The sequence below is a fragment of the Dermacentor albipictus genome, chromosome 1 (assembly GCF_038994185.2).
Source record: "Dermacentor albipictus isolate Rhodes 1998 colony chromosome 1, USDA_Dalb.pri_finalv2, whole genome shotgun sequence".
In the NCBI taxonomy this organism is placed as follows: domain Eukaryota; kingdom Metazoa; phylum Arthropoda; class Arachnida; order Ixodida; family Ixodidae; genus Dermacentor; species Dermacentor albipictus.
Genome location: NC_091821.1, coordinates 313,375,174 through 313,398,416, shown reverse-complemented (window position 1 = coordinate 313,398,416; position 23,243 = coordinate 313,375,174). Strand labels below are relative to the sequence as shown.

Genomic DNA, 23,243 nt, shown 5'->3' with positions numbered 1-23,243 from the left:
AGCTTGACAAGGACAAAAGAAGGCACATCTGACACACACAGCGCTTGTGTGTAGCGCTGTGTGTGTCAGATGTGCCTTTTGTCCTTGTCAAGCTTGCGCTATAACAAAATAAGATATGCCGTACCAACAAGCCCCTATTGCTATCCTCACCACCAGAGAGCGGCGGTAGCGCGTAGATGCAGGGGCTTTAAGTTAAACATGTGAAATCTACTCAGTAATTAACTTTTGCACAAAACGTTTCTTTTCCTGGCGAAAAAAAAAAGGTGTATGTTAGCTGAGCATCCTGAAATATGAAGCGCAGAAAGGCAAATGCCTGAAAATAATTATCAGGGGCTGTCAGGGGCGATGATGACGAGTTGGGCCACTGCTTGAAAAATGTCAGAAGTATGCCCTATATGGTATGCCAGTATGCTAGCTGGCTGAAGGATGTCTTGGTTAAAACACGTTGGCGGGCTAGTTGGTTAGAATCCATGGTAGAGTGTATATAAGCGCGACTGGACGAGGACGAAGAAAGAAACAGATACGCTAACACAGACCAAGCGCTGTGTCTGTGTATCCGTTTCTTTCTTCGTCCTCGTCCAGTCGCGCTTGTACACTCTACCATGAAGGATGTCCACGCCGCGGTCCACGCAATTTGTACGCATTTGACATGACTGCCGCGAAGTGCGTATTAGAACGAATGTCTTTTCGGCGTCCGCGGGACGTTGAAGCTTGTGTGCACCCGTGTGCGCGATTAAACTCATTTTCTCCTCTGTCTGTGAATGCAACTTAAGATTAAAAACTGCAGTTCAAACTTGGCATTATGAATTTTCTGTTGCACTCGTCAGTTTCCGTTCATGCGCGTTATTTACGAATGGTTTTTTCCGGTGGCCCTGTGTTCCGTATACTTTTGCTCACGGATGTACGTAATCCACAACACTCTTTTTGGCAAATGAATGGAATCTTGACTTTGCAATAATGTCCTCGTGGACGTTGTTACCAAAGATATGAGGGACATCTTGTCAGTGGCCTAGCAACAGGGGGGGCCGGGGGGCCGTGGGCCCCGGGTGCACGGGGCCAGTAGGGGGGGAGGGAGGGGGGGTGCCATATACGTCTGAAGACACCCGAAAATTGTCGATATCCCCGCCTTCCTCGACTACACCCAAAGGGCGGGGGGGGGGGGGGGGACAGGAGAGCTAAGGGCCCCGGGTGCCAGACGACCTAGCTACGCCACTGCATCTTGTGGATATTGGTGGTTTGCTGGCCTTATCATATACCATACAGTTTCCTACAATGTAACCGAGCTAAGTGTGAACTTCTCTTTTCCTTCTCTTCTTTCGACACCTTTTCCCCCTTCCTTGCAGTACAGGGTACTAAAGTCTTTACAGGGTACCGGGCTCAGCCTGGTTAACAATTCCCTGCCGTTTTTCGTAGGCGCCGCCATATTGTGAGCGCAGTGGCGCCGCCTGTGAGCAGCGCCATACTGGCTTGGGTGAAAGCGGTCTCTTGCATCGCTCGGCGGCAGGTTCTGGCGTTTGTTTTCGCCGTCGTGCGGCCTGTTTAGTATTACGTGCGTCTTCTACGTGGTAAACGGTTCTGTGAGACGTGCTGAAGTGGTTTAAGGCGTCATGGCCGGAATTTCTGCTGGCGTTGAGGTGGACGGAACACGCAGCGCCATGTGTGCGCGCATATTTGAGCCTACAATCAGGCTCGGAGATGAATCGTGTATTTCTGAATGTTCCAATCATTAAATTGCAGTATTACCCTCTATTTCTAAGCTGCGGTTTAGGAGCCATGAAACATACGCGACGATCATAACAGCGTGGGTACCGTTCTGATACGATAGGAGCTGTGATGTTATACTTTGACAAGCGTTCAAACTTTTCGCTGCAGGTTACATTGCGTGACTACTTGGTTCGATGGATGAGGTTTCCGCCCCTGAATAAAATAGTTTTGGCTAGTAATAGCAGCATACCTTACAGTCTGAATTAAGCTTGTCCAGCAAAGGGACTCTTTACGAACTGCGCGAGTGTCCTGCAGTGGTAGGTGCTGGATTACAGATATCTTTGTTCTATATGCCACATGGTCCAAGCATACGGTGCCAGTGGTTATATATTTACAAACGTTGTGCGGCGTGATTATGCGAGGCCCTGTTGCGGCGTTAGCCCGTTTTCTCTTGCTTTTTCTAGAAAGCTAGAGGATGATAACCGAATTTCTTTTTCGGTTGTGTTCGTTCCGTTCTCCACGACGCACTCACACGCATTACGGAAATTTTGTCCTCAAAAATAGGCATCGCATTCTTCTTATGCGATCCCTCTCATATATTATGGCTGTATACAAGCCAAAAAGGCAATGCCGAAGCGCACAGCTTACATATGTACCGTGCTGGATCACCAACCGCAGTGATCGCTGTGTTGAGCAGCGCCATCGGCCTCATGCAGGAAGGCTAGCGTAGACATATGGTAATTTCAAGCCTACTAGACTTGAAATGCGCGAGAACGATGCCGGTGCATCACAAATATTTGATTGCGCCTGCCGCTTAGATGTTTCGTGGTTGCCTTAGGTTGGCCGTGCACGAGCATGCGCTCTTATGCTTTTATGTTTTTCTCCCTACGCCAAGCGATCAGATATTGAGCAGATTTACCATTTCATGCAGCTAATACAGAGACACCAGTTTAAACAACACATACACGCACCGCGACTGATAATGCGCGTACACCGCGGCTGATTATGCGCGTCACATTCTTGCGCCCCCAAGATAAATTTCTGCCTACAGTAGTTACCGATGCACCGAAAGGCTTCCCTGACGACCTTATATCAATGGATACGGCCTAAATTTCACAGAGTACGATCTAAAACATCAAGAAATCGTTCCGCAGCACGCGACAGCAATACTTTCAAGCAGCGCCGCACCGGATCGCCCAAGCCAGAGAGGAGGAAAGGCCCTCCGCGCGCCCTATCCTCCTCGCCCGATGAAACGGTCTTGCCTGTCCCTTACGACTTCTCTTTCTCTCTCTCTCTCTCCTAGCATGCATGCCGCCTGGAAATAGTTCTAGGAGGTGCGGCTGCTCACTGCAGGCAGGATCTGCAAGCGCCTTTTAATAAGTTGTTCAGTGCTGCATGTATATATAGCAAAAGAATCGTGTAATTCTATATATGGTGCAAAATATATATAGTGAACTCAGTGATTCGAATTTAATAAATCGGGTCCCAGGGGCTAATGTATAACGTTGTAACAATTAATTGTTGTAATATCCTTATTACATGGGCAATGTTACCTATACTATGCAACGGCACTTGTGGTTGATCGGTGCTCAATACAAGCGCTTCAAGTAAGGTGGCTGGGTCTTATGAGTTCTAGGGAAATAGTATTTGTGGTCTAATCAAGAGGTTAAAGGTTTTGAATGTGCCAATCGGCACATTGAAAAGTGTGTACCGTTTTGGGGCTTATCTTGTCACACAACGATAATTGTCATCTACCTTGCGCACCTTTCCTTTAAGATAACGCTGCGCGCCCGGTACTTCCAGGTACGTCAGGAACGGTATGCGCGGTATTAGTGTGTCCTAGCATTATCGACAAGAGAAAGTAGTGAGTGCAGAGTTTTCAAGAAAGGAAACGCAAGCAAGGCAAATGACGATTATCGTTGTGGGACAAGATAAACTTTTTTGAAGAGCATATGTTGGCAAAGTCTCAAGCAACTCAGACTGGCAGCGCCACCAGGCTACGGTGGCTGGCCAGGCACCGTCTCGCGCAGATGGCGACAGGGGTCGCCCTCAGTTTTCGCGGCCGCTGCTACTTCGTCAACTTCGTTTTGCGGTCGGCGATGGGTGATAGTTTGGTTTGTGCGTTAATAGATGCCGTGCAGCCCATTTCAGGAGTGTTGTACACATAGCTCGACAAAAGTAGCCTGGCAGAAGACAGCAGTAGCTACGGCGCGCCAATTCCGCGGTCCTCTTCGCGGCACATTTTCGCACTCTGCCCGGTTTGACCAGAGTTTGACGGGTGAGTAGGCCTAGCACGTAACATTGTGCCAGGTTTCTCATTCGGTGTTCGTGATCCCCGAGTGCCGCTGGTGTTTCCTTGCTGAAGACAGTTTGTTCTTGGAGGTAATCGCTGCCTTGCCGCGCTAAGGCGCGTGCCACTGTTCGCGACCGGCAGTCGGCGCGCCTCCGTGACCGGATGCTTACTGTGGCGCGTGCTTTGCAGATGCATCAACTACGTCTGATTGTTTTGGCCTAGATGTGCAGTGCAACTCTTGCGCAGCGTGGTTGGTGTCGGTCTTCGATGTCTTGCGCGTTTAGCGTCTGTCCCGCACCTCCGCCTTGACATTGTTGTGATGTAATCGTCTGGCTGATGTTGGTTCATAACACAGCCTTCTTTTATCGCGCATAGTCAGCCACACGTTTCCTAAATTTACATGTTCTTGTTATCCCCTACCAACAAATATTCTTAGCATCCTTTCGCTTGCTTTCAGAAGGCACTCAATGAGTGTTCATGACGAAAAATGAGTTTTAGCAGCGATGAAGTCAATTTTCTTGTCTACCGGTATCTGCAAGAATCAGGTAAGGGCAACACTCATCATCGGCAGCGGGTTCAGATGCGAAGAAGTTTTCTTGTGCAGGTTTTTTTCACTCTGCCTACACCTTTGGCATTGAAAGTCACATCAGTCAGTCCAACATCAATGGAGCTCTGGTGCCGCCCGCAGCATTGCTGTCCATTATTCAGAAGGGTCTTCAGTATACGGAGGCTGAAATCAGCATTGGAGAGGTAGGTCACTGTTTCGATCGTACCAGTTCACCTGGATGCATGCAGCGAAATAAGACTGTTTGCCACATGTAAAATCCAAGGTGTTCAATGTGTTTAGGCAATTTGGCTGTCACTTATTGTCTGGTGCCTTGCCAACATCAGAACTTGCAGTGTGCTTTTAGCAATACCAGTTTATCTTAGCAAAACGTGATTGCTCATGTGGCCGAAAAGGATGGTTAATGCTGAAGTGGAAGCAAATACGGGGAAGACTGCATCTGGCATTTGGTGCAGGTAGCACTGTGCGTGCTTGTCATTTCCTTTTCTGAAGCATTTTGTTTCACTTGACAAAATATATGCCACACAATTGTTTCTAGCTGCATGTGCTTTTATCTTGTGAGTACGTGTTTTGGAATGTTACATGTTCAGACTGCCTTTCCCTGGTGCAGCTTACTCATGAAACACCTTACGCAAGCACCTTACGCAACACCCAACCTCCAGCGGAGCAGATAATCTCCCGGCCCCATCCCGTTGTCCAGGCCCCTTTCACGAAAAAAGGAACATACAGTGACAGTCAACCAGCTGATACACGGCGCTACGTCACGTCCCTCTACCGACGCTGAATAACACACCTTTCTTTTCAATTCTACACCCTCGCTGCTAACACACTCTGAGTTGTTGCCTCGCCCACCTGGCTTACGCCCTCTCCGCGTTAAAAGAACCCCGACTATATATACTGTGCCGAGGACAGCATATGTTGCCTTGAAAAAGACACGTCCACTTATCAAAACATTGGCTCCCGCTTTTACCTTGTTCTCAATTTTGCTCATCGTCTTGAATTTCGATCTCCCGCCATCCCCATGTTGTCCCTTACACAATACCCCTAGCTGTGGTGTAGCATTAACAAAATGCTGCTTTCGTCAAGGTACCTGGATGTTGATCTGCAACAATTACTGATAGTTGCCTTTCATCCTCTTTTCTTTTCCAGGATGGCTCGGAGCGTATGATCGAGTCCCTGTCACTGATCGATGCCGTCATGCCTGATGTGGTGGCATCACGGCAGCAGCAGGCCCACAATAACAAGAATGCTGTGGTTAAGGCAGAGCCAAGCAACACCAATGGCGAGGATACGACGCACAACTTTGGCGGTGAGTGGTGTGGTGTAGTTTATTCAAAAGCAACAATCTTTGATGCTGAGAGTTGTCACACACTGCTAATGTGCCAAGACTGCTGCATGTGCTGTAGTGGTCAAGGGCTATGGCACTGCTTTGTTGAGCTTGATACAGCAAGTTAAATTCATGGCCAACAGAAGGCACAATCCAGCTTGGGCAAAGTGCAAAAACGACCATGTACTAAAATTTCTGCATATGCTAAAGATCTGTAGCCCTACTTTACAGCATCTCTCATTGCCCATGGGTAGATTTGCTGCCGCTCCATTGGTACAGTGACCTGCATTTTACCCTTAGAAGATCAAAAAGAATAGTTCGGGCTTAGTGCCATTTTATTCTTGCTCACACTTAGCAGCAAGATCACATATTATGGTTCGAATTGTCCAATACAGCACTTTACACTGTTACTTGCCTAGTTTGCAAAATAAAATAATAATAATATTTCCCTCTATCTGTACTTTCTTATTTCCCACATCGCTTGCCCCATTCTTCCTTTGCAATTAATGGAAACAAATAACGAATGCCATGCTTTGCTGTACTGCAGACACTGGAAAAAATATCTCCAAGCCATGTGTTGGACGTAACACATTCAAAGGGGTGCAGACAAAGGAAAAGTCCTTTTTTTTTTCATTACAAACAAGGCAAGCAACAGTGCCACTTGTCATCTGGACCATAGATTGTAACCTTGTGAAATTTAAGCAAGAATAAAGCAGCAGTAAGTGCAAAATATTCACCGTACTATAGCTACCTGTGGAAACGGAAACTACAGCATATGAAAAAAATGTGAATCCACTGTTCCTTAGACAAGCAAAAACCTTGCTAAGTGTAAACAATGTTTTCAAATGTAGTGCATCCCCTTGTGAGAGCTTATGTTCATTACAGATGAAAACATGCAGTCAATGCTTTCAACCCTTACACCTTGTTTCAACTTAACGTTATTGTTTAAGAAAAGCTATAAAATACTGCACATATCAGTCATCTTTGTTACACATAAAACTGGTACCTTCAGTTTCGGCTTCACAGACCCTATAATCAATGACTGTAGTATTACGATCATAGACCTTAGTGAATGCCAGGATCTGTAATTGTAGGGGTAGAATCATAGATCTTAGTGGGGTTACAACTTTTGCTGTATAATTTCAGTGAACCAATGCAGGAGCATAATATTTCTATAAAATTTTCTACAATGAATCGCACATATAATTAGGCAAACAAACCAAAGCATAAACTTTTCAGGCAGAAAGGGGTTTCCAGCTTGATGGTGCTCATAAATATGCGCTAATTGAAATGGGGCAGATACAAGGCTAGAATGAAATAATTAACCACATCAAATTGGTGCCATTGGCATGATTGCTGCAGAATTATAAATTGTTAAGCTGGAAAGATTTAGGTGTTCGCTTTCTGTTTAACAATTATTCAAGGAACTTGGTGTATTTTTTGCTAAACGCTCTCTTGGCCAGGAGCTGCTCGATAAACATGGATTTATGCTAAGTAATGTACACCTTGTTTTTACTTTAAATAAGTTGTATTAAATTGCAATCAGATAGTGTGTAAAATATTTTGGGCTAGACATTAAAAGTTATAAACGGAGTTTCTAGTGAAGTTATATCAGTTGTGCCTAGTGGTTTATTTATTTGCATCATCTTCATGCAGATGTGATATCACAGCTGTGTTTTTCCGAGATTATGTTCCTGCTCTTGTTTCCAGTGTGAATGGATTATTGCAGCCGATAGTGGTGAAACAAATTGTGTGGCTTTTCAGGAACAAATCATAACGAGACAATGGAAGTGGATGGCAATGTGGAAATTCCGAGCAGCCGGGCAACGATACTACGAGGTCATGAGTCGGAAGTGTTCATCTGCGCATGGAATCCGACGTCTGATCTCTTGGCATCTGGGTATGTGCCATCATTCACTGCATGCTGCTGATCAAACTTGGGTAGATATTGAGCAGGCTAGCAGCGTGTTGGCTATCCTGTGTCTTGCAGACTTTGGCGAAAAGAGGCAGCCATGGGTACTGAAACTGCTGACAACTTACCGTAAAAACCGGACTATAGGTCGAACTGGAATATAGTTCGATCCCCCAACTAACGAATTCTAAAAATGAAAAAAATCTTTTTCAGTGGCAAAAGTACCGAAAGACATGACACCCTTACCTATAAACAAATGCGACTCAGCGGGTTGCACAATGGTGACAGTATTTATTTAAATGCTGCTCGCATGTGCACCTGGCCTAGTTTTTAGTGGTATTGCGTGACCATCAACCCGCGTGCTTGTCAACATCGTATTAACAACGCTGAGCAGTGAAACAAACGAGATACGCGCATGTGTACACATGCCCTTACTTTCGCTATTTCGCTGCTCCGTGCCGTGATGATAAAAGGTGCTGACAAACACGCGGGTCAACGGTCGCGCGATACTGTTAAAAATTTGTCAGGTGTACAGTACACAGAAGGACACGAAGTCTGCAAGCGCTACTCCGAATCAGAGCAACACGTTTGAACAGAGTCGGATGACGATTGCTTCTCGCTGTCCAGTCCATAGGCGCGTGCGATCTCTACCGCTTTCAAACGAATGCATTCGACAACAGGCAGCGATCTTACACGCAGCTCTCGGACGGACTCAGCAACCTTGCCTTCCAGTTCTGCAGTCCGCTGCGATCCGGCCACGAAATGACATTTTCTTTTGGTTGCTGCAAGTTGTAATACGTTGCTTTTGCCTCCGCCACTACCGAATGCTATTTTCGGATACTCCAAGTTCGCGCTGTGCCGCCAGGTTGCCGTGGGCTTCTGCGTACTCAATCGCCTTTTTCTTGAAGGTGACGGTGAATTGACGTCGGCTTCCGCTCATTTTGCAACAAAATGAAAATGCAGCCTTTAATTAATATAACTTTGCGACAGTGGAAACGCAAAATGCCGGCGCCACAACGTCGCCACGCCATAGAACAAAGAACCAACGCCGCGCTGCTGATGATGGCGATGGAGAAGGCGGCTGTTTACTTCTTCCGCCCATTGTTGCAAGACTTCCGTAGTTTTTCCGCCAATGTCCGGTATATAAGTCGAGGGTCGACTTTTCGCGATGGTTTTTTGAAAAAAAGTTCGACCTATATTCCGGCTTTTACGGTATCCTGCTTGCGGCGTCCTACTCCTAATGCTGTGGTTGTGTCATGCTGTCTGGTGCAGGTCCGGGGACTCGACAGCTCGCATCTGGAACATGAATGACAACAGTCCAAGTCCCAACCAGCTAGTGCTACGACACTGCATACAAAAAGGAGGCACTGAGGTGCCCAGCAACAAAGACGTGACATCACTTGACTGGAATGTATGTATCCTACCATGTACTGCACACACTACAGATGCACATTTTGGCCTTCTCTCACATGTTTCATAAGACAACGCTTGATTTCAATAATTCTAGTCCAGCGTGCATACCTATCATAAGCTCATGAAAACTTTTTGTATCTTTTACCATAGTATAAGTAATATAACAGGGGCTATCTAGCATAAAAAAGAGAAGTCTTATGTCTGGCTGACATTCTGCTCTACCTTTGGTAAAATATTTGGCCTTTTCTGTGTTACTTACAGTCAGATGGCACCCTGCTGGCCACTGGTTCGTACGATGGGTTTGCTCGAATATGGACAACGGATGGTGAGAGCATTGGTCCAATTATGTTGCTTGACTGCACATCTGGGGTGCGATCTGAGATTGTTGTTCGGCGCGTCCGTTCGGTTACCAGCATTCGCGATTTGCCTACTCCGTGCCGACGTCAAAATGACAACACACTCCTGTCAATCATCTTGCAAATGAGCATGTCAACTGCTAGGTGCTTAACGCCATGGGAGTTGTGAAGTTTGGAGCGATCATACGCTTGTTACGAGACCGGCTTCGCATGGCGTGTCTGGTGGATTGGATTGGATCCAAAAGGTCGGCTGCGGAATGGCATGTTCGGATTTAATCCAAAGCTTAATTTGAGAAAATCACACTTGCGATGGGAACTTCGGTTCTTGCATTGACGTTGCTCGAGGAGGAAAGGGAGCGGTGGAGGTGTGAAATTTGTTTGAAGAAATGGCAGAAAGTAAAATCCGGCGTCGCTTTTGTTTCTCGAAACGAATAGTGTGTTGGTTGTACGGCGAACTCGATCACATCATCGGGTGCCAGCGAGCCACTGGAATGTTGTTGCCTCTTGAAAATGCGCCACTGTTCCCGTCGTTGCTTTTTTCTTTTTTTTTTTCCTTGCTGTGTGTGATACTACCTAGAGATGACGCAGGGAAACTAATAATTAGAAATTGTAGTCGTCATACGTATTACCATTTGAGAACGTGTTTAAGCTTGAGAAAAACAAAATACATTTTTTAGATAAGAATTTTATTAATTGGAAGACTAGAAACATTTCGTTTTGTAGTATACTGTCTGCAAGCAGACGACAAACGAGGGAGGTAAACTTCCGGGGAGTTCACTGCTTGCTGATTGGCTGCTCTCTCCGCCCCGTTCTCACAAATTTTGCATACTGTCCACTTTGTGACGTTGCAGCTACCGAACAGAACGCTTATCGAACAAAGATTGCCGATCGCGCCCCTGTACAGTCAATCTTGTTATTTCAGATTATATGTTACTTAGGGGTAGGCATATATCAAAATTTTCAAATACGAATACTTATCATCAAATATTGAATCAAGTATAGAATAATATGTGCATGCATTTATTAGAAAGTTGGCGTATTTTAACATATTGGAACATTGCAACTACATTGTCATCGGTAAAAAAATTAAACTAGTAATAACATTATTCTAAATGATTGTGTATTTGGCTCATGTTAGCTTTGGAAAATTGAGTAATTTCCACTTGTCTGTTCTTGCCAATATGTGACCTACTATACTGCATCAGTTTCCCGTAAAGTCAGAGGCATTTGACCCTGTACCAGCCGTCACTCCTCGCATTTGCTCGGGATTGGGGGTGGAACCAGCATAAGAGTGCAGCCTCGCTGTTCGCAAATTTGTGCCCCTTGCTATTGGAAGGCTGGCTTTCCTGCAAAACTGAAACGTCCAGTGGCTAAGCATGTTTTACAGGCACAATTTCGCCAGCCACATGAGATCGCAAAATTCAGCTCAATATCACACTTTTTTTTTTAGATAGAAATAAACGCTAAGAACTGTTTTCTCTCGCACAGCCAATATATTCAATTTTTTCAAATATTCGTATTCAGTCGAATATTCGAAAGCTTTCGAATCGAATAAGATAATAAAAATATAATATTCAGGAATATTTGAAATTTTTGAATATTCGCGCACCCTTAAAATTAGTTATATAAAGGTTAGTGAATAAAAATCATCCGTAATTTCATTTTCCAAATATTTTAGAAAGATTGGCCAGAAACACAATTTGTGTGCTAGTGGGAATTTATATATAGCGTATTTACACGACTGTAAGTCGACTCGAATGTAAGTTCCGTGAGTTCCGTGTAAGTTCCCCCATATGCCGTGACAGGAAAAAAAAGAGAGCATACCCGAGGTCGCGTTCGATAAAGAATATTTGTTAGTAGCTGACATGGTCACTGGACTACTCAAATCTTCACTAGTGCTGCCATTGTCATCGTTGCTACAGTCGCACAGCGTGTCGTTGTCCAGCGAAATTTCACATTTGGCAAACGACCGCACCATGACATCTTGTAGAACAGCAGCCCACGCCGTATGCACCCAATCACACGCAGCCGTCAGGGAGGCTGTTTTGACAGGTCCGCAGTTTTGACAGGTAATTTCGCAGTTTTCCAGCTACTTGTACTCACGGCGGAGCAGATCCTTAAAAGGCGAAGATCCGAGCTTGTTTCATGACCATGTCGCACTTCATTGGCGGGGATTGATCATGCATTTCAGCGACGTATGCCGCAAGCTTAGCCTACAGCTCCGGAAGGCGTCCAGACTCCGGCACGTGGGAAATTCCTCACTTGCCATTGCAGATCAAAATTTCACTTCACTGCAGTCGCCACTCTCGCACCACCCGTTCAGAAATGCAGAACTTGTGGCCCGCTGCGCAGGGATTTGTTTCTTTGGTGTAAAGAATGGCAGCCCTCTTGAACGCTGCTGTGAATGAGTGCCGAATGATTAGTGGGCCTGGAGCACTCATGATGGCTGAGGAAGTACAGAAGTAGCACGTAGCCGGCAGTCAAGTGGAACGCGTCAAACCAATGCATTTCGTCATACTATAGAGAAAGCTAAGCGCAACAGGGAAAGAGAAACCCGCAAGCAGTGTCTGCTCTTCCATGAACTGCCGATACTCCCCGCAAGCACCGCCGTTCTGAGGGTGCTGCCGCGAATGGAACAGCGGCGTTTCCATCAACTATCGGCCCCCCCTCCCCCCCCCACCCCCATGATTCTCGTGTGCACTGTAAAACTCAAAAATGTTGAAAAACCCTTCCGGAAAGCAAACAAACATGCGGGATAGTGAAAAGCTATGGGTAGGGCCATAGAGCAAACATAAAATTGTAACTACAGTAGAAGCTCGTTAATTCGAAGTCCGTCGGATCGTGAAAAATCATCAAATTAACCGGGTTTTCGAATGATCAAAAATGGATGAAAAACGAGAAATAAATGTACGAAATGTGGCTGTATCAACACTGCACCTTTATTTTGCCTGAAAAACAGTCACTTGAAGTACCGTATTTGCACTATTGTAAGGCGACTCGAATGTAAGTCAACCCCCCCATATCGCGTGACAGGAAAAAGAAAAAGGAGAGCATACTTGAGGGCGCATTCGATAAAGAAAATTTATTAGTAGCTGACATTGTCACTGGACTAATCATCTTCACTAGTGCTGCCATCGTCATCGTTGCTACGGTCCCACAGCGCGTCGTCGTCCCGCGAAATTTCACATTTGGCAAACAACCGCACCGCGACATCTTGTGGAACAGCGGCCCACGCCGAATGCACCCAACCACACGCAGCCGTCAGGGAGGCCCTTTTGACAGGTCCGGTTGGCGTAATTTCGCGGTCTTCTGCCACCAGCCGCTCGTACTCACAGCGGAGCAGGTCCTTAGAAGGCGAAGTTCCGGGCTTTTTTCACGACCATGTCGCACTTCACTGGCAGGGACCGATTGCGCATTTCAGCGACCTATGCCACAAGCTTAGCCTACAGCTCCGGAAAGCGTCCAGACTGCGGCACGTGGGAAATTCCTCACTTGCCGTCACAGGTGAAAATTTTGCTTTGCTGCAGTCGCCACTCTTGCACCACCCGTTCAGAAACATCGAACTTGCGGCCCGCTGCGCAGTGATTTGTTTCTTCGGCGTAAAGAATGGCAGCCCTCTTGCATGCTGCTGTGAACGAGTACCGAATGATTAGTGGGCCTGGAGCACTCATGATGACTTAGGAAGCATAGAAGTAGCACGTAGCCAGCAGTCAAGTGGAACACGTCAAGCCAATGCCTTTCGTCAAACGATAGAGATAGCTAAGCACAACAGGCAAAGAGAGACCCGCGAGTGGCGTCTGCTCTTCTATGAACTACTGATGCTCCCCACAAGCGCCGCCGTACTGAGGGTGTCGCCGCGAATAGAACAGCGGCGCTTCCATCAACTATCGACACCCCCTCCTGAGTGTTGTGTGCACTGTAAAACTTTCAAAAATGTTGAAAAACCCTTCCGAAAAGCTAACAAACACGTAGGATAGTGAAAAGCTATAGATAGGGCCATAGAGCAAACATAAAATTCTAACTACGTTGTAGCTCCCGTTGGTCTCGCTTTTTTGGCGGTGCCATCTTTTGGTTTCGATTGTAAGTTGACCCCCCACTTCAGATCTTCAAATTTTAAAAATGTGGTCAACTTACAATCTATGTAAATACAGTAGTCATAGATGCGTGACTGCTTGGCGCAGTAGTTAGCCGCACCGTAGGCTGCGTCCTTCAGTCTGCTTACAATGCGCAGCAATTCACTGTTACCGCCGCTACATTCCACAAAACTGCGTACAACGTTCACCGGCAAGGCAGTATAGCTGCCACTCCGGCAACTATACTGGCCTCGGAGACTGGCACACTAATATTTTTTTGCGGATCACGGAGGCACGGAAAAATCACGGAGGCCATAGTTTAAACTGACGTATTATCCGGATATGGGCACGCTGGCTGTTCAAGTTATCCAGCAAAATTTGCATGCAAACTGTTGGGACTGCCGAAAACCTTCGAATTATGCGGGATTTCGAATAAACCGAGTTCGAATTAACGAGGTTTTACTGTACGTTGTAGCTCCCGTTGGTATCGCTTTTTTGGCGGTGCGATGTTTTGGTTCAGATTTTCAAATTTAAAAAAATGTGGTCGACTTACAATCGTGTAAAAACGGTACCATATTTACTAAAATCTAACACGCACCTTCATTCCGGTGGAACGGGTCCAAAAATTGCATTTGCGTTAGGATCGAGTACGACCCTAAATCCCCTTTACCATATCACCATCAGCATTAGAAAATTGGCCTCCTCGTACGCGCTTCTAGCCTAGCTGCTGTAGCTTCCTCCATGTGGTTAGCTCCATGTTGTACGTGTAACGAGGCACTGGTGTAACCTAGTCTACCGCCTGTCTTCACGTTTTCTGCGTTCATTCAATCAGTATGGAAATGCCGACTGCGAAGACATTCGTCCACGATGCTGCCGTACTTAAAAGGAAAGTTATCATGTGCGCGGAGACGGTCGGAAATCGGGTCGCATCTTGGCCGTTCAAAGTTCCCGAAACTTGCGTCTGTGACTGGCGCAAACAGAAGGAGAATATTTTTGCCAGCAAAGCAACAAGGAAGGGTTTCAGTGGACCAAAGTAGGGCCGCTTTGCCGAAATAGAAGAGCAGCGAGCAGCCTGTGACGACCAATCTGCTCAAAGTATTGGCGGTGCAGTTAGCCCTACAGAAAGGGCTAATGTGGCGCGACTTCAAAGCGAGCAGGTGCTGGCTATCAAATTTTAATGAAAAGGAAAGGCTTATTTCTTCGAAGGCGGACAGGAATATGCCAAGAATTGCCCGAAGAATATGAGGAGAAATTGCAGTTTTCAGCGGTACGTTTTGAAATTGCGCCATAGAAACGGCTACCACTTCGGATAGATTGGAAATGACGATCAGACGCCGCTGTACAGTCGAACCCGACTATATCGAACCCGTTTACATCGAATTATTCCATATATCGAACAATTTCTGGACACGGTATAGTTACAATGAGTATATATAGCAAAAATTACGCATACATCGAACAAAACTAGTAGCGACTCCCTATATATCGAACGTCAAACGGCGAAAAGTGCCCCCGGAAGTTGGCTTTCCCTCGCGGTGAAGGGAAAACCCGGCGGCGCGGCTCCATCCAACCGCTCTCCCTACGTGACTGCGCTACCTCGGAGCCGCCGACACCACCCTACAAAAAAATGATCCTGGCCCGTCCGCCCGCAGCGCTTGCTCCGACAGCCAATCAGAGGCTCTTGTGCCCTCGTCGTGCAAGGTGGCGAAAGTGCTAGTTGTCTCGCTGCTTATCTGATTCATTGTGTGCGCGTTCTCCCGCAGTGTTGGCGTGATGAGGCGGCAGAATTCGCCTTTCATCGTGAAGCTCGAAATAATAAACCGGGTCGAACGCGGTGACAAGTCGGATGTCCCCGCAGCGTGCAAGATTTCGAGGAGCACTCTCAGCACGATCTTGAAGAATAAGGGGGAGATTAGGGCTAAAGCGGCTGAACTCACGACCCGGTGCCTGTGGCGCCCAACGCGTACGCGCGGCCGTGTACGAGTGGTTCATCCGAAATTGCTTAAGCCGTACCGACTTCCGCGTGCTCGGTGATGACTGTAAATTCTGATTAATGCGATGAAGCCGTTGTCGTTGCCGAAGTTTGGAGCGAGGTGTCAGAATTTCCGGAAGCTGTTGACAAATCAACGGTGGACGAGTTTGTGAGCGCAAATGATGGTGTTGCGACCACAGGAGAGCCCGGAAACAAAGACTACATTGCCGGCATCGTGCCGAGCACAAGTGAAAATGGGCACAACGAGGAAAGCAACGACCGTCTTTGGCCCACATCCTCCGAAGCGATTGGTGCGCTCGCACTAGTCCGGTGCTTCTGCGCGAAGGCGGAATGTTGCGGCCTCAGCTGCTCCGACTCCTTAGACAACGTGGGGAAGTGCGTGCCTCGCACGCAGCGAAATTGCCCAAGCAGAAGAAAATGCAGGTCTATTTCGTGCGAAACGAAGCTAGTTTCATCAATAAAGTGATTTCATAAATGGTATGTGCTTTTATGGCATCCAATTATTTAGCAGGCTTATATCGAATTATGCTCTATATCGAACTGATAGGCGTTTTTTTGCGAGTTCGATATAGCCGGGTTCGACTGTACTTTGACATGCCTGCCACCACAGTCGTTGAAAAGAAGGGGGTAAAGCAAGTGCATGTTTTGTCTTCCGGCCACGAGAAAACTAGCCACCGCAATGCTATGATGCACTGCAGATAGGCACAAGCTGCCCCCGTATCTTATATTCAGACGGAAGATGCTCCCAAAAAGAATCGTTTCTGAGTGGCATTGTGCGCGCAGATGAAAATGATAACGGGCTTGGGCGCTGACTGGATTGATAAAGTTTAACGTTTGGCGGAAGGGACCCGGCAGCAGTTGGGGTCTGCGTGGGATGCTTGTGCTCGACGCGTTTTGGTGCAACCTTGACCAGGGCATCAAGGACAAGCTGGTTGTATGCAACACCGACCTTGTCGTGATACCCGGTGGCATGACATCGCAGCTCCAGCCGCTCGATGTGTTTGAACAAGCCGGTGAAAGGTAGAATTCGGGCGCTCTACACCGAATGGCTTGTCAGTGGCTGCCATGAATTCATGCCCGCCAATAAAATGAAGCGTTCCTCGCTGCAGGACTTTGCTGGATGGGTGAAAGATGAATGGTGCACGATCTCGTTTGCCATGGTCAACAAGGCCTTTATAAAGTGCAGGATTTCGAATGCCATGGACAGCATTGAGGAAGGAGTTGTCTGATAGCGATGACGAGTGATATCTATTGTCCCACATGACTTGTACCAGCGCATTGCAAATCTTGGCGGCAAGGTACGCTGCTTCCATTTGTGTTTTTATTAGTTGCAACTTTAGTGTATTGGGAATAAATCTGTTTTTTCCAAATTAGAGAAAATAATACTTCTATATGAAAGCACCAGGTGCGCGGTATTGTGCTCTTTTACTTTTTGTCATGGAAAATGGGTGCGCGCTACAATCGAGGGCATACTAGAATCAAGTAAATACGGTGTGTGTGTGTGTGGGTGTGTGTGTGTGTGTGTGTGTGTGTATATATATATATATATATATATATATATATATATACACACACACACACACACACACACACACACACACACACACACACACACACGTGCGTGAAGGCATTCTTTTTACTGTCAACTGTTTGGGCTGGTGGGCAAGGCTGGCCCAGCAGCCGAAACGTTTGACGGTAAAAAAAGTGTTTTCGTGTACGTCGTGTTTATTCTTTTGTGCTATACCAACGGAGCCAGTGTGCTTTTATCGCCACCATACACGCACATACATGCAGTAATTCATCGTTATAACGCAATCGAGCTTTAATTGTGCCACAACTGCGAGGAAGTAAAAATACAATGGTTTCAGTTAAGTAAAACTTTATTCAGCTGCACAAAAGCCAGTGGGCTTTGGCTGTTTCAAGTTCTTACCATGTGCAAGCAACCCCTACTCTAATTTGATCAAGCATTGCATGAGGCCGTAGTCCCAGTCCATGTATTCAACCTTATTTCGCAGCAGGCGTGTAGGTACTCCCACGTCTGCACCATAGTTAGCACTTTACATGGCTCTTCATCCTCGTCGGGGCCACCAACAGTGTCAGTTAGTACCTCAGCATCCGTTGCTGGGGCGAGCGCGGGAGCAGCAGCAATCCACAGCAAATTCCACAGCAATTGCCTCGAGGTTGTCGATCTTCTCGTGGCTCGGACAGTTGTCAATTATGAAAAGCACTTGCCAATTCTTTGGGTCGAACCGTCTATCCAGAAGGTGCATATAGCCTTAAAAAATAACAGCAGTCATCCATGCTCGCCCGTTACTTCTGTAGATGCATTCCTTGGGAATAGTTGCATTTCGGAAGCACCGCGGCTTTTCCGCCTTCCCCAGTAAATTCGCAGACCAATAAACCGGATGCCGATAATCTTAACATGCTCGGTAATTCGGACAGCGGTGTGGCACCGCCAATGGCCCCATAGACTTAATGTGTAATGACGACTGATATTTCGGACAGCCACCACCTCTACATTTGGTAATCCGGACTCGGTTCATGGCTGTAGCGTATGCAGACTCTGTCGCCATTATCTCCTCTGGCAACGTAGACGAGACATCAAGTGTGGCCTCGGAGATTACACGCTAGATGATAATCCCTGAGGCCTTGCCTTGGTCGCAGCACTGTGCTTCAGAGATTTGACTGAAAATGCCAATCTTGGAGGTTTTCTCTGAATTGTGAGGTCAAATCAACATTGTGATCATCACATCCATTCCAGCACTACCACACATGGCCCGCTCTTGTTTGTTGAATTTGCCTTCCAAACAGCGTTCTGCCATTCTGTGTTTGTTTGTTTGTGCAGTATGTGTTCCAGACAGTGCTATGCTGGCTCCATGAAGTCTTTCTTGTGAAGTTATTGAGAGTCCATGTCAAATGGTGCCAGTGGTGCCCTCGCAGTCTGATTCTAAATGAGTTGCAGTCTGAATGAGCCTGGCTCCGCAACTGAAGAGCTTGAACTGCCCCCTACCACAACGAGCTCAAAGGCGGACATCATTGATGACCTGCTAGGCTGCAGTGTGCCAATCCCTGGAGCCATTACATTTGAAAACACTGCAGAGTTCGACAGCGTGGTGTCATTGTGTGCTGAACTGATCGATGACAAAACAATTGAACAAGTTCTCCCATTGTCAAACTGCAACTCTAACTTGGATGATGATGTGCAGTGTGCTCCAGAGCTTTCGCATGCGGATCTGACTCGAGCTTTAGCAGTTCTTGCATCGGCGTACAGATACAAAAACTGGCAGAAACGCAGGTGGACTTAGTTGCCCGTAAACGAAAGTGCATGCAGCAATGAATTGACCGCTTCATTCTTGCACAGGGGCCTTAAAAAGTAAATAAAATAATCTTTTTGGGGCACATTAGTTTTTTTCGGACATTCGATAGTTCGGACTTACTATGTTCTTCATGGAGTCTGAAATATTGGTCGTCGACTGTATCAACAAGGGAAGCTTGTGCTCGCCTGTTGCATTGGTACAAACAGCACCGTGACATGCTCCTTGCTCTGTTTCCCTCCAGATGAGAATCCGCCAACAATAGTGAATGTGCGATTTGGTAGCATCTTGTAGAAAAATGCAGCCTCATCTAGGTTGTAGATGTCTTTGTCTTCATACTTTTCAAGTAGAGCTTGGAGCCGATGTTGGCGCCATACGTCTACAGTGTCACGGTTCATGGCTGTGCTTTCGCCAACGATCGACATCGAGGTTACGCCAGGTCATTTCTTGAACCGCTCAAGCCAGCCATTGCTGTACTTAAAATCTTTGTGGCCCATTTGGAGGGCGAGAACTTCGGGTTTCGCAGTAAGTGCAAGTCCATGTACGGGGCGATTGGTACTCCTGGCGTTCTTCAGCCCCTGTAGAAGTGCACTGTAGAAGTGCACTTTGGGGTATTTGGAATTGCGGTTCCCCTTTCTCTTCGCCGAGAAGCTCTTTTCGAAGCCATCCAGCACAGCTTCCCTGTTTTTCAATACAGTTGATAAAGTAGACGGTGGTATGCTGAATTCCTTTGTGATGTAATTTTTCTGCTGGCCGCCTCTTTCCATTTCTTTTATCAGCAGAACTTTCTCCTGCAAAGTCACACTTTTGCCCGGAGACCGACGCGACGGAGCCATTTATCACTGTAGACCGCAAAAGCACATGCGAGGCATGCCTAACGAAGCACTCTGAATAACATACAATCACGTGGCCTACAGCACGGATCCAAATGTATGCGCTGTCGGCATCAAAGTAACTGAATGTGACGGGCAATGCGTGGAAGGCTCACTCCGCACATTTTCCCATGCACTTCTTTTGATCTGCAACATAATTTGGGAATAACTACTTCATATGTTACAACTACATTTTGTGGGCGCAAGTTTACCTTAAGTGATGTATTATTTGCATGCGTTGGTGCTTCTGCACTATGAGGCGTGCTGTGGCCACGAGAGCATTTGATACTGTGGCTGCTGGTTGCAGCTATGTGACTCCACCCGTTTGGTGGTAAATAGGTTCAGATCTTCGACGCTTTTGATGCAATTAGTACGTTATATTTTGCTGTATAAAAGTATGAGGCTTAATTTACATTGAGTTACATGATTCGTACCTATATCCTTTTATTTGGTGGTGGTGGTGTGCACTGACAGAATGAAATTGTTGGGCACCATCTTTACAGAACAAAACACCAGAGTCCACTCAGAATTGTTTGGAGGAATCAATGAATTATGATTGGAGTCAATGTTAAATATTGTCATGAATTGAATCCAAGTGAGGCAATTCTACAAAAATTTCTGACTTGCATAATTTATATGTAACCTTTTGACACACTGGCGACAATAGAGCTTGTTAAACAGAATATATTTTTCAAAGGTTGCTTGAAATAAAGCACCAAATGGAAAGAAAAGGAGAATGTGGAGGCCACAGCCTCCTTTAGCCTGGTTCACTTGACCAGTTGGTTATTGCTGAATGGGAGAACAATGTCTTGGAATATGAAAAGATTGTTAGAATCAAGCACATACGATAACAGCACATATTTCACGTGCTTAGATGTTGGATTGCACCCCAATTTTCATCAGCAGGGCTCTTGACTACTTATGTTTTCATGAATGGGCTACAAGTCCAGAAAAATTGCTACTTTTGCAAACAATTCACTGGTGTGCCTCAATTCATATTCATTCCTCCCATTTTGCACAATTCCTTGAATATACTAAAGCTTGAGTGGGCCTAAAGCACAACAAAATGTTGTTTCCTCTGTTTCAGTCAAGTTGGTGTTGCCGTGTCGTGCCTGGGGCATTTATTTTGCACCATATGTATAGCCTTTTGTCCTTGTAAGTCACTTATAGATGATGTCACTATAATTTCAGGTCACCTGGCGAGCACTTTAGGGCAGCACAAAGGTCCCATATTTGCACTCAAATGGAACCGCAAGGGAAACTACATTCTCAGTGCTGGTGTTGACAAGGTTGGTAGCTTGCATTGTGTATTTTCATATTCTGCCAAGTATGAGTGAAAAGTACGCTTTAAGTGTAGAACGTGTTCCTGATGTTATTGCTTGACAACAAATACAATGAAGTGTAACTGGCGCATTACCAAATGTGTCTTGAGTTAAATAGCATTTCATGCTAGTATAGTAGAACCTCGTTCATACCTAACTACGGGAAAAAAAATCTACTAACCGAGAGAAACGTACGATTCAAAGTAAATTTTAAAAAATTGACAGACTCGACTATTGTTGACATCTCTGTAATGCGAAGCGTTGCGCGGGTTGTTGCGGCACTAGGCGTCGATGCCGTGCGTCGAGTTGGTGGTGCTCCGGTGGCCCAAGATGTGCTTTGTTGTTTTCCTATTGCATGGCGTTTTAAGAGGGCGACGGGAAACCGAAACGAAATCGAGCTGGTGGGCGATGCCGGATGCTGCTGAAGCAAAACATGATGCCCACAAAGCGCCACCTGCAGCTCGGAACGGTAGCACATTTGGATTATCACCTACTAAAAGCATTCAGTACGCTACCAATGGCACTATGCCCCACGCATTGTAAAACACACAGGTGAAGATGTTTGTGACAATAAGTTGTTGACAACCAACAAACACGAACACGGGTGATTATGCTGTTTGCAGAACTGCGCTGAATGAGGAGCCACTGAGCAAGATTCGGGCAACGCAGTTCGTGCGGTCCATTCGTGTTTTGGAGGGTGGCGCGTGTAGGGTGGCACGGCGTTGAGGTATGGGTGCAGCCCATTCATGTTCGGAGGGGTGGAAAGGCAAGAAGGCTGGAAAATGAGCGTGCGGCGGCTGTTCGAGCAGCGGGCCATCATGCAGCGGCTCGAATTGTTTTCTTTTCTTTTCAAGGATTTCGCATTTCACTACCTTTTGGCTCGGACAACGAGCAGCCAGACTTCGTTATAACCGATAATGCAGAATCGGGGCATTGTAGTAAGCGGGTTATTTCACCATGCAAAACATACAAAAGTTGACGGTGCAGCAGCTTCTGATTGTTAAAACTCGTATCGTTATAAGTGGGTTCGAGTGTATACTGTATTCACTCGATTCTAATGTGCACCTGTTTTCCGTGACCAACACAAAAAAAGGGAACAGAAAAACACCCTCGACTGTAATGCGCACGTGCTTGCCGTGACCTTAAAATAAGAAGCCCTTTACAGTACTGCGCACCTTATTCTTTCATACAGAAATACAACTTTCTCTTATTCGGAAAAAACAAAAGATTTGCTCCCAGTGCACTAAAGTTGCGATAAAAAAAAAAGTCAGTCTCGCCCGAAAGGCAAAGAATTGATTACGTTAGCAAATTAGTAGACATCTATACGAAAAGCAAGGTTAGTAGTTTTATCAGCTGTATAAACTTTTAAACAATCACTTACTAACTACATTCACAAGCATGGTGTCACGCGCATACAAGCAAACATGAACACATCTCACTCAGTGACCGCAGAAACTCTTTAACTGCTGAAGTGAGGAAGTGTGGTAGCAGGAGTGAAGGAATTAACCTTTGTGGGGCCTCTCTTTTTGACACGAACTAAGCGACGAGAACACAGCGCGTTCGGCCTAGATGCGTAGTCTGTCTCCGTCGCAGATCGCTTTCAAGATGAGGGCCACGCGGTTGTGCCATCTGCAGTAGCGGCCGCTGCAGAACGCCTCTTCTGTTTGCGCCAGTCCCGCATGCAAGTTTCGGTAACTTCGAACGCCCGTGACGCGGCCCGACTTCCATCCGTTTTTGCGCACGTGATCGCTTTCCTTTTAATTGCAACGTTGTGATGAGCTCGGCATTTCTTTGCAGTCAGCACTTCAATGCTGATAGGGCATACACAGAAAACAGAAAGAGACAATGCACAAACCTAAACCAATGGAAGCATTGTCTAAGCACATGTAGTACAGCACATGGAAAAAGCTACGGCATCTAGGCTCGAAGCGCGTATACGGTGGCCATTTTGAAATGCCGATAGCGATATGGTAACGCAGATTGATGGTCATACTTGATTATAACGCGAATGCAAATATTGGACTCGTTTTATTGAGAAAAAAAGTGCGCATTATACAGTCGAACTTTGATATAACGAAGTCCAATTTACAGCCGAAAAT

The 23,243-nt window shown here is 46.3% G+C and overlaps 1 protein-coding gene across 3 annotated transcripts in view; it reads left to right on the top strand.

The window, feature by feature from the left end:
• The first annotated feature begins 3,716 nt into the window (after nucleotides 1–3,716).
• The window catches only part of ebi (transducin beta like ebi), a 47,723-nt gene continuing 28,196 nt past the window's right edge, over nucleotides 3,717–23,243 (top strand). The window contains exons 1-8 of one of the 3 annotated variants that reach the window (XM_065435775.2): nucleotides 3,717–3,982; nucleotides 4,458–4,542; nucleotides 4,602–4,747; nucleotides 5,712–5,871; nucleotides 7,654–7,789; nucleotides 9,074–9,212; nucleotides 9,476–9,539; nucleotides 21,014–21,111. In XM_065435775.2, coding sequence (XP_065291847.2) covers nucleotides 4,485–4,542; nucleotides 4,602–4,747; nucleotides 5,712–5,871; nucleotides 7,654–7,789; nucleotides 9,074–9,212; nucleotides 9,476–9,539; nucleotides 21,014–21,111 — 801 coding nt within the window. In that variant the 5' untranslated portion in view covers nucleotides 3,717–3,982; nucleotides 4,458–4,484. Of the gene's footprint in view, nucleotides 3,983–4,208; nucleotides 4,248–4,454; nucleotides 4,543–4,601; nucleotides 4,748–5,711; nucleotides 5,872–7,653; nucleotides 7,790–9,073; nucleotides 9,213–9,475; nucleotides 9,540–21,013; nucleotides 21,112–23,243 lie in introns of those variants that run through there. The other 2 variants (XM_065435768.2, XM_065435783.2) reach the window with 2 other exon arrangements.